At 38.6% G+C, this 12,082-nt stretch overlaps 1 protein-coding gene across 5 annotated transcripts in view; it reads left to right on the top strand.

The window, feature by feature from the left end:
* Positions 1 to 12,082, top strand: part of CCSER1 (coiled-coil serine rich protein 1) — a 695,226-nt gene that overhangs the window by 433,457 nt on the left and 249,687 nt on the right. The window contains exon 10 of one of the 5 annotated variants that reach the window (XM_063336577.1): positions 4,058 to 4,301. The exons of the other annotated variants lie outside the window; for them this stretch is intronic. Coding sequence (XP_063192647.1) covers positions 4,058 to 4,138 — 81 coding nt within the window. The 3' untranslated portion in view covers positions 4,139 to 4,301. Of the gene's footprint in view, positions 1 to 4,057; positions 4,302 to 12,082 lie in introns of those variants that run through there. 5 annotated transcript variants of the gene reach the window in all.

The raw sequence follows: 12,082 nt of genomic DNA, 5'->3' as shown, positions 1-12,082 counted from the left end.
TAAGTGATTAACGTGACCACCTTGCTACTTGACTGAATTGAAAGTAAAATATCAAGCCAGCTACTGTCTCTTTTCAAGGGAAGACATTAGAAAGTAATCCAGGTTTCTTAGAAGGCTAATTGCTTTCTACTGCAGAATGTCAAGGGATCTCCACCTTATGATAGCCCTAAATTTATTCTGTTTTCCAATATATGCACTGGGAATCATTTAAAACATGTTGGAGTCTTTCAGAAAGAGCCATGTGTGTGACATATTGATGTGGGATACTACTAAATGATAAATTATTAATGTGCTTAAATAATTCATGCCAATTTAACTTCCTTCACCTTCCTTTATTTGCAAAGCCTTTATTTTATTGAGAGATGAAGGAATAACTTCTTGCATGTTGATCGGGTTTTGAAGACGGACTGGAAGATAGATACAGTCAACTAGCATTGCGACTGATTACAAGGTCATGTTAAGCGATTCAACCCTAGTAATGGCCAGTCCAAAGTATCATGCAGGCATCACAGAAACACTCTGCAGCATGTGCCACTGCTAATGAGTTTTCACTAAAACGTGTCTTGAAAGCAGAATTCAATGATGACAGTAGAATTCTCTGTTATCACCAAAAGAAGTCCAGCTCAGCACTGCTGTGTCAATCTTTATCAGTCTTTGGATGAAAACAATTTGTACTTAATTTTATTCTACACAGAGTAGAAATTCCTAATAGCTGACATGATTTCTACAGTGTCTTCTCTGTGTTTGCCTTGTGCCGATATTACAGGTTTCACATCTCAGAACTGCTATTCTGTTTGTTTTTTTCTTTTGTACTGAGAGTGAAGTTGATGTAAACAGGTTTTGGACTGGTCCTTAACTCCTTCCCCATTTAATGGGAATCCTTTCCAGTTTAGTGGTCCTTACGTTTTATATTATGCTTCTACAGTTTCAGACAAAAAACTTGTGTGGTCTTGCTCCCTATCTGCTTACTGTTTGATTTGCGTAGCTACAAACAAAAATTACCTTTCCTCGGTGATCACCAGCATTGTGTTTACAACAGTGCTGGGTGATAAACAAGCAGGCTAAACACCTGTACTACCATGCATTATTAAAATTATTAGATATCCATGGTAATACATTTTCATGGTATTTGTTTTGTAGCTTACTGTACATTACCTTGGGTAGCATGCCTCTGTTTCCCTCTCAAAGCCTGGGCGCTGCTTTCTGCAGAGCAGCTGGGTTTCATTAGGAAGGGGAAGATGTGGAGCTGGATGCGCTAACTGTTCTCCTCCACCTCCCGTCTAGGCTCCTCATTCTCCCTGGCAGCCAGCCAGCATGCTTCATGGATGCCGTGAGGGACCTGTTGCGTTGTGTCCTCTACCCTAGGAAGGCGGGGGGACAGAATACTAAAGTACTTGAACTTCTTGAACTTTCCATTTTAATCTAAATATATTCCTTCCCACAGTATTGCATAGTTTGTTATAGTGTGAAATGAGTTGCATTTTGCCATCTAAAATATGAAACATATCCTGCTTCTGCCCACCCACCTTGGAGACTGATGTCCACCTGCTATTGTATGTTACTACTAGATTATCTTTCTCCATTTATTTCTTATTCTCTCTCTGAGTTTGTTTTCTAACATATACAGTGAAATAATGCAAACTTGTGCATAATATACCTTTCTCGAGTGCATTTTTTTTTTTTAAAGTACCTTTAGAAATCAAACCAACCATTAACTGTTTCAGTCCTTGCTTTGCTTGTACTTCTGTGTACCTATTCATATCTAGATATCCAAGTTGTTCTGGTCATGCTAATTCCTTTCCCACAACTTCCTCTAGCAATCATCTTCTCTTCTTCTCATGGCCATTTTTGGGTTTTTTAGTATCCAGTTTCAAAATACCATTTCAAAATCTACATATGTTTTAGGATGTCCTACTTGTGCAAATTGTGCCAAACTTTTCATCCACTAATAGTGAAATATTATGCTGAAACTTTTTTGGTTTTAATGATTGCATTCCACCAAGCCTTACCAAACATATTGCCTCACCATCAAACCACTAGGTACTTGCTGTTTTAATTCCATTTAGCCATGAAGTCAGGAAGATGAAGGATTTGTTCCACCTAGTACTGCTCACTACAAGGATAAACAGTTCAAGTTAGCAGTGCTGAACTTGCCAGAGGATGCTTGCTTGTGCTGAGGGTTTGGTGTCTATGGTGCTCTATAAAAAATGATACAGGTTCTCACATAAACAAACTTCAAAAGTAACTGGGTTCTGGGAGAGAAACTGAGACTTGTCGTATGGAAAAGGCAGGCTTCCACTAATCACTTCAACCCTATGGCTGATTATCAGCAGGTATTATACATTTAATTGTGCCATCTCTAGGAATCTGGAACAGTAAAATTTACATTCTGTAGTGGTGCTCAATTAGTATGAATGATCTTCAGTTTTGATTTGTGGATTGAAAGTTGGCTTCTGGCTGCTTGTATAAATAAACTGTGTGATGTTTAAATATTTGTAGTAATATGTGGCTTGATGATATAATAGCTGAGTTTTCTCATAGACTAGAACTTAATGTAACACTGTAGTCTCTGTATCTTTAAAAATACTGTTTTCCTGTAATATACTCTGCAATTACAGTGCAGTGTTTTCCTTGCCTGTTTTCCATCTTTCTACTTATTCTGCATTTCTGTATCATAAAAGTCTGCAGTCTTGCCTTCTGTCTTTGTATCTGCAGTTATGCTGTTGCTATCTTGCTTTTAAAGTGTCATAAAGTATGAGGTACTTAGAAATATTGACCAGACTTACCGTCACTAATTTTTGCTAAGATGTCTTGGCGTGGGGGAGAGAAGAAGGAGAGGAGGAGTGTGTTTAGTTATTACTACTTGTTCATCCTAGAAATTCTGTTTTGGGAGAAAATGCTTTTCCCACTTGTTCTGCTTTAGCTCCACCACTGTCTTCTCTTAAGAGTTCTCCAGGAGTTTACTTTTTCACTTAAGCATACCCATCTAGATATTTTGTCTCGTTTCTTATTTTTACTTTAATTTCTGTGTAGTACTTCCAAGTGAGTATGACTTAACAAAATGTTATAGCAGTAGTATATTTTCAGCGTGTTATACTTACATGGTTTCTATCATAAAGATGCTAGGGGGCAGTTCATAACATCTATAAGTATTAATTAAACGCGCAGTTATCCCTAGAATTAATAACATGTTTTTACTACATCCACTCTGACCTGTTACGCTAAGGACAGAAGGAAGTAGGACACTGACGAACAAGCCCTTTCAATAGCTTTTATTTGGTTGACATTAAAAAAGCCATCCTTTTCCCACTGGATTATACCTTGCTGACTCGGTTCATGCATTATGCTGAATACTAGCAGTGTCAGAGTAAGGCCAGAGAATGGTTTGGGAATATATAAGCAGCACTGAAATCTTTTGAATTTTGTTCAAAAGAATGAAATGTGAATTCAGTAAGGTGCATTCAATGGCAATCAGAAACTCTCTAACGTAGCAACGTTTTGCGTTTATTTTCTTAAAAATTATAAAAACTCGGATTCACCTTGAAGAAGAGATCAACAAGCAAAATACATAAATGCGGATAACCACTGTATTGTAAAGCAATATGTATGGTTTCTGTCATATTAGTATGTTTAGAATGAATGTTTTTTTAATGCAGAATGATCTACTTACACAGTTTTATCATAATGTGGAAATGTTTTCATTTTATGTGCATGCTGCATGTAGATTCCTTCTATTAGCATAAACTATCTCAGTCTGGTGACCTTTTTCCCATACAAACATGGCATCTGTTGTACATAACTGTTTTCTAACTAGAACTGTGTCATGCACAAGCTGACAAGTTATATTTCTGTTTTTGTATGCGTAGTTGCTTAATTCCTTGTTAGGTCGATCATTGGTGTGCAAGAAGCTTTATTATTACATGCTGCCTGCGTGACTGCATACAGTATAAATGATCATTTTTCATTTAACTTTGTGTTGCCATCAAACCATGCATCTTTAAGATTTCATTTCATTTCATTTCTTTTTTCTTTTCTTTTTTTTTCTTTTTTTTTAAAGGCCCTGTGGAATTCTTCATGTTCTGAAGGCTTAGTTTACAAACCTATCAGCATCTCATTGGTTCCATCATTATTAAATTAAAAAAAAAAAACCAACATCTGGACACTCTGCACTTACGGATTTAATTAAACACTGCTGTATATGAAATGAGCTACAAGTTACCATTGCTGGCAAAATTCTACTACTTAAAGTTATATTTGTATTATCAAACAACACTTTTTTGGCAGTAATAACTTCATTATTAAATATATCCATTAATAAATTATTAGTAAGCTATCACAGAGTTATTATCTGAAATAAAACTCAATTATTCTTACCATTTTGTGCACTTAATCATCCATTGGTGATTCACAAGTAACAAAATCCTTCAGTGATGCTTGTTTCTGAGATTGAAAATATACGTCTTCAAGATCTGGAAACCTAAGGATACTATTACTTTTAAAACCTGTATTTTCTGTCTTACAGTAATAATACTTTTGCACCAATTGTGAATACAGGTTCAGCACCTTTCAATATGTGATCTATTTGATGAATGTTCATAATGATGTATGTAATTCTTATATGTGGTTCGAGAGACCTTTCTGCAGGGGATTTGGTAAGCTTTTACAAGGTCAGAATTTACCCAGCTTTATCCCAGGAAGTAGGAGAGCTGATCCTAAAAATGTACACTTTAGTTTTTTTAATCCATTAGAACCATAGCTTTACTCTACCTTTTTATTTTATTTTCTGAGTACTTCAGCTCCTAAGAGACATTGCTAAGACAGCACCAATGTGAGCAAAGTAAATATTGTGTTTGCTGGATGTGACTGTGGTACTTGAGTGGATAGCTGTTGTTGTCTAAAGCAGGGGGGCGGGGAGGGGGCAAGGTAATTCCTGGTTTATGGCTTCATTAAACAAGACATCAGAAGCAAACTGGAGAGTTCACCAAAAATCCTGGCACCACTCTTAGTTGCTTCAGTGTTCCCTTACCCAGGATTGACTTCATTCACCCGAGGATGTATTCTACACTCACCCTCACCAGGTAAGATAAGAAGGTGCTTGTGCCAGCAGTATTCTTGACCCTTTCCTGCTAATACCTTTTCTTACCAAGAGGAGACAATACATGAATCTTGTTACTAAGCCATTTCAATCAGGCCTCATAGCATATAATAAGAACAGATATCCAACTGGAGCAACTGTTTAGCACCTGTGGCTTTAACTTCAAACAGAGGACGTACTACTCTCATTTAAAAATAACATTTCACCAGTTATTCTTAAATGGATCTGAAATGAAAATAAAGGCAATCAACTAAATATTCACGCAAGTGTTTAAAGTGAATGAACCTTCTTCACGGGTGATGTTGCATTATGTCGGCTGATTCTGTACCACCTAACATGGAGTTATTGTTTATCAATCTCATATCCACTTTTCTTTTTTTGTTTGTAACAGCCATCTTCAGCATCCCTTTTTCACCCTTTCGGTCAGGCTTCCTGAAACTTCTTTCCATATATAATTGCACAGCTTTTACTGTATTGTTGGAAGTATCTTGAAAAAAACAATTAAGTAGCAGATACATAATTTGAAGAAATGACGGAAATGAGCATGTGCTTTTTATCCTTTTGAACTTCATCTTCCTTGTTGAACTTTATCTGTTGCCTTTCTTCCTTCTTTTGTAATCACTGATGAACATAGAAACGTCTACCTCTTACTGTCTGTCATGCTTTTCTTTTTTTCATCACCATCTTTATTATGGTAATATTTTCAGTCCTTGTAGGATACTGTTGTCTAGAACAAGATAGAGAGAACATTTTTTCATTGTGATGCTTTGCCACAGAGATCTGCATTTTGCTTAAAGAAATTCATATTGGGAATGGAGATGGCTGTGAAAAACGAGCGTAAGTCAGTGAAAGAAGAAGAATGGAAGAAAAAAAAATGTTTTCAGGATTCTGATGAGAAGAAAACTAGTTTCACTTCCTAGATGAAAAAGCTTTTTTACCTGTTCCTCCTAAGTCTGTTAAAGAATACTTAAAATACTCAAACAGCTAGTGCATTTCTAAACCTGTCACTTGATAGAGGTGTTGCTAGCAGCTGTCATTTCAGTGCAAAACTGAACATGGCTCTTTGGGGGTAAAGAGCCTAAGAGCTGGGATTTTAACTTTCCCAGGAAATTTCCCACCATTTCCAATACGTTTTTTGCAATTTCTTTGTTTTACTTTCTTTTTTCTCTAACTTTAAAAAGCATTATATACCAATAATAAATTACTCAGGTTTGGATTTTGCTCACATAACATTTGAATGGTCTGGAAAAAAATCATGATTGACAATCACTATTCAGAGGTCAAGGAGGCACGATCAGCATGGGCAAAACCCACACTTTATATGCATAGACAAGAATTTAGTGTTAGTCTAATTAAAGTCTTAACAGTCTGATCAAAGATTTTATTTTTTTTCTTATTATTCCAGTTACAGGGATACTAGCACATCTAGTTCAAACAGTCAAAAATTAAACGTACATAAAGTCCCTTAGTACCTAGCCCTTTCTTTGATGTATCGCTCACTCTTGCGCAGCCTCTCTTGATCTGAAGGTCAAAGGCTTCAGGTCAGTTGTGGAATTGGTAGCACTAAAGTAAATCTTTTATCACAGTTCCTTGGCAGGAGCCTGATGTTAACGTTGATGATTTCTTTCTCCTCCTTCTGGAATCCAGTTGGTATCTCTCTGATATGTTTGTTAACATGTTGTACGCCTTGCTCTTTATCGTTGATGTCAAGTTCACATGACACCTCTGTTACCCGTACAACTGGTTTTACCACGCTCCAAAGGTTTCTTTCCTTTCATGGTGAGTAACTGGCCGTTGCTGAGTTTCATAGTCCTGGGGTCTCTGGTGTCATACAGTGCCTGTAATTATTTGTATTGTTCGTTATTGGAAGGTCATTCTTCACAGAGTAAGTGCTTGTTACTGATATCTGTAAGATACAAACCTGTAGCTGACAAAGCCACCCCTGTACCCTCCCTGCTACCAAAACCTTGCCGTGTAAGGCTAATACGAGGTGTTACGCCACACAACTGTGAAAAGCTGAACAACAGCTAATGCAAAAAAGGTAATAGTAACCTGGTCATTAGATAGCTGCTCTTTAAGAGCTAAAGCAAATATCCAGGCAGGCCAGACAAATCTTGATGCCAATGTTGTTAGCTTGATTTGAAGCCTGTGTCTTGTTACGAGCAATGGCAACAACCATATTAACTGGGATAGAATAGAAAAACAGTATTGGCAAAATACTTTGCTCTCATTGTGAGCATTGACATTTAACAAGTGCAGAGGTTTCTTATTTTAACTAGCATGCATTGTTCTTTCTCCATTTGATTCTTTGCAAGTGGTACCAGATAACCTGAGTTTGCTTTCTGCACTTTCCTCTGGGGACTTCCGAATATGCGAGTGTAGTGCTGTTTGATACAACATAAGAGGGGACAAAGTAGAAATTGAGTCACTGGATTTAAAATTAACACAGGTGGAAAAATGTTACAGATAGAGCAAATACTCTGTGGTAAGCGTTGAGAGGTTAAGAAGGAACAAGTGTGATTAGAGTTGTAAGCAGTCAGAGGCACAGACAACTCTTAAAAAGCCTGGGGCGGGATAGAGGCAGAAAGGTTACATCCTGCTTGAATTGAAGGGAGGTTTTTTCATTTGTCAGTGTTTGTGGGGTTTTTAGCCTTAATCTTCTGATGCAATTTCAATATGGAAACATGCAGAACGGTGTGAATACTGGCATTATAAATTATTCTATTCTTCCACATTTGGAGCTAATAAAGAATTCCTATAGCTTTTCAATATTTACAACTGGTCTGTAAAATAATTTGAAACGTAACATTGAGGCTGTTTCTGGGTATAGATACTGTGTGCATGGTGAAAGGGTTGGAAGTTTCCTTGTTCATAAATAGTTAGGAGATCAGTGGCTTATCTTCTGGAGCTGAATTTACCCAGTGTTAACCAGTATATTTTAGGTATATGTGCGCTTTGTGGTCATTTAGATTGTATTTTAAACTGTTCAGTATGCTTTAGACATTTATAGAAGTGTTAAAACTGAAAGAACTGAGGAGGAAAAAGTTAGCATATATGACCTATGTTATACCAATAATAGAGCCAGAAAACACCATTTCTATCCCTGACCTATTACTAGTACTTTCTCAATCGAAAGTACAGTGAGAACTATATCCAGGCTGTGTACTCTGCATTCATTTCAATACAGTGCTTTTTTAGTATTCATTTATTCATTTTTAGTAATGGAAGTTTCTACTTCTTAAGAGTCAACAGAATATTAACATTAATGATAAAACAGCAAGAAGGCGCATGAAGAGAAAGGATTATAAATGAGACTTGGAGAATAGTAATACATTTCTTTTGTAGTGTACAAAAAGGCATGAAATTGAAAACAGGATCTACTGGATACCAGCAATAAAAGGAAAAAATGTTCTGTTTGTTACTAGGAAATGCACTGCAAGAAAAACTTGCAAAGATATATTTTTGTCTGTGCGTGTATTAAATCATGCTGAAGTTGAAAGCACATGAATTAGATACCATATTACAACTTTATATTCAGTACCAGCTTCATTACTTTCAGGGAGATTTTTATTCATCTGAAAACTGGGTGGTGTTGTTAATGTTAACTATCATGATGAAATTAGGTAATAGCTTTGTATTTGATACTAAAACAGGGGAGCTTGATCTATATTGTGTAATGGTGCATACATACTATCAAATATTTGGACAGAAATGCCAACACCTTCACTGACATAATATTATGTTGTAAGTGAAGAATGAGGAAAGCACAACTGTGTGAGAGGAATAGATGATAGAAGCAGTAGGATCTTCATACGTTAAATATATGAAACAATTTTAAGTGCACACGCCAGAGACCTGAGCTTCCCAATGTGCAAGTATTAAGAAGTGTCCACGTGAATATATATTTGTGCATATGTGTACATCCATATTTTATCTTCCAGTCTGTTAAATGATTGAGGAGAAAAGATTAATGGAGGAATTACTACAGGAATCCTGTCAGGTTATGAATAAATTCTTCAAGAGAACCCCTAAGAAATTGCCAAATTTCACATATTACAGAAACAAAGACAACATGAAGAATGGCAAGTTTTGCTAGTTAGAATGGAAGTTTGCTAAAGGACCAGATCAGCGTTCCGATCTGGCTCCAGTGTAGTCATCTTTTAAGATGGTTTATGTTTTGCGATCATCCAGGTACCCTGAAGAAACTCAAGTAATGGCAGAACATGAATAGAAATCCTGAGACTAACGATGAACAGTTGGGTCTTCAGACGTTGTCACGCTACTCATACTCCCAGTGTTGCAAGTTTTTTTGAAGGCTTGTGGAACTGTTCCCTGATGCTACAAGAAGATTCTTACTAGAGAAACAGTAGCTAACAAGCTAGTTGCCTACCAAAGACCATTTCATATATGTGTATAGCAAAATAAATCCAGGAATGTTTAATCATTCTGGTAACTGGACAGAAGCACATTATTTCTCTATGAGAAGCGCTCTGAATTGCAAAAGTAAATGTAAGATGAGCTGAAGCCACAGATAATGTTATTCATGGGACTCTGGACATGAGAGCATCCCAGTGAACTCAAGGTAGGGCTATGAGGTTAAGTGTCATTTGTTCTTTCCTGGTTTTTAATTGGATTCTGGAACTGAGAGGCTGACTGTGCCCCAGGAGGTGCTCCAGCGTAGGCTCTCCATGGGCTGCAGTTCCTTCAGGTCATATCCACCTGCTACGGCACAATGCTCTCCACAGGCTGTAGTGTGGCTATCTGCTCAGATGCCTGGAGCACCTCCTGTCTCCTCTTCTTCACTGACCTTGGTGGTTTGCAGGGCTTTTTCTTGCTCTTTTTTCCTTCACTCCTCTGCTTTCTGGTGTTTTGCCTGTTCTTAAACACATTTTCACAGAGGTTCCACCAGCTTTACTGATGGCTGTGTCATTGTGTGGACATTGCAGAGTTGCGCAGAAGCATCCGTGTCTGGCACAGGGCAGCCCTGATCTCTTGTCACAGAAGCCACCCTGCAGCCCTCCTGCTGCCAACACCTTGCCATGTAAACCTGTTGCAAAAGCAAAGCATAACCCCACAGTTGAGCTGAATGGGATGAATGTTAATAATCTTGTAATTGTTTTTCGTGTTAGGAAAATGCTTCCCTGGACTTACAGATCTATTAATATGTGAGGGATGAGTATTATAAAATGGTTGATTAGATGTGTTAATTTAGGTATTGAGCAAATTCAGAAACTAATGAAACTTAGCATAACTTCTGTTCCAAAATGCTTGGATATACTGAGACTGGTGGTGTTGGTGATGACTACTGTGAATTCATCCTTGGAGTGGGAGAGACAGTGTTGGCAGAGCTTCCATTGGTGCCTCAGGCCAAGAGACCTTCTTTTGAATCATAGAATCTTCGTGGTTGGAAGGGGCCTTTAAGATCAACAAGTCCAACCATACACACACAAAAAAAACTCTCTACAATCTCTGCCACTAGAGCATGCCCTGAAGCGCCACATCTAGACGTTTCTTAAACACCTCTAGGGATGGTGACTCCACCACCTCCCTGGGCAGGCTGTTCCAGTGCCTGACCACTCTTTCAGTAAAGTAATTCTTCCTAATATCTAACCTAAACCTCCCCTGCCGCAGCTCCAGACCATTTCCTCTGGTCCTGTCATTATTCACCTGGGAGAAGAGGCCAACACCCACCTCTCTCCAGCCTCCTTTCAGGTAGTTGTAGAGGGCAATGAGGTCTCCCCTCAGCCTCCTCTTCTGCAAGCTAAACATGCCCAGCTCCCTCAGCCTCTCCTCATATGACCTGGTCTCCAGACCCCTCACCAGCCTGGTAGCCCTCCTCTGGACCCGCTCCAGCGCCTCAATGTCCCTCTTGTACAGCGGGGCCCAGAACTGAACACAGTACTCGAGGTGAGGCCTCACCAGTGCTGAGTACAGAGGCACGATCACTTCCGTGCTCCTGCTGGCCACGCTATTCCTGATACAAGCCAGAATGTTGTTGGCCTTCTTGGCCACCTGGGCACGCTGCTGGCTCATGTTGAGCTGGCCATCCAGCAGCACCCCCAGGTCCTTTTCTGCTGGGCAGCTTTCCAGCCACTCTTCCGCAAGCCTGGAGCATTGCGTGGGGTTGTTGTGACCGAAATGCAGGACCCGGCACTTGGCCTTATTAAACCTCATACAGTTGGCCTTGGCCCATCGATCCAGCCTGCCCGGGTCCCTCTGTAGAGCCTTCCTACCCTCAAGGAGATCAATACTCCCACCTAGTTTGGTGTTGCCTGCAAACTTACTGAGGGTGCACTCAATCCCCTCATCCAGATCATTGATAAAGATATTAAACAAAACCAGCCCCAAAACTGAGTCCTGAGGGACACCACTGGTGACCAGCCACCAAGAAGATTTCACCCCATTAATTACAGGAGCTGGGCATTGCACTGAGTGTGTCAGATAGATGGTCCAAGCCTCAGAAAGAAAAGTTTTACAAATGATGTTACTACTATTTAATTATGTTCTCAGAACAATTAGCCTTCATGAATTACACAAATATTGGAGTTTTGCTTGCAAGCTGGCCGAAAAATCAATAAATCCATTTGGATACTGTGTTAAATTGCATTAATACTGGAATTCTGTTTTGGTAGTATGGAGTTAAGACAAATGTTTGGATTAAAGGTCATTTGGGTGTAGCTGGGACTGCGCTCAATATATTTGGGAGAAGATGATCTTTGATGTCAGTAAAAAGGCCTAATTTTTAAAAATATGGAAGCCAGTATTTATTCTGTGTTCTGTTGGGATACAGTCTTCCACACTTCTCATTCAAAATAATCTAGCAATCAAATTTTGTATAAATAAGGCCAAAGTAAAGATAGCATATTTTTAAGAAAGCAATTCTGTCCTTGGACTGGCAGTGAATTAGTGTTGCCTTTAGTATTACTATTCTGAAAAATCTTTGACCAAGTGGTGTGCCACATCATTATTAACATGATTCTTGATCAC

Source organism: Chroicocephalus ridibundus, chromosome 5 (genome assembly GCF_963924245.1).
Source record: "Chroicocephalus ridibundus chromosome 5, bChrRid1.1, whole genome shotgun sequence".
NCBI classification, from domain to species: Eukaryota; Metazoa; Chordata; class Aves; order Charadriiformes; family Laridae; genus Chroicocephalus; species Chroicocephalus ridibundus.
This window is presented reverse-complemented; position numbering and strand designations above follow the sequence as displayed.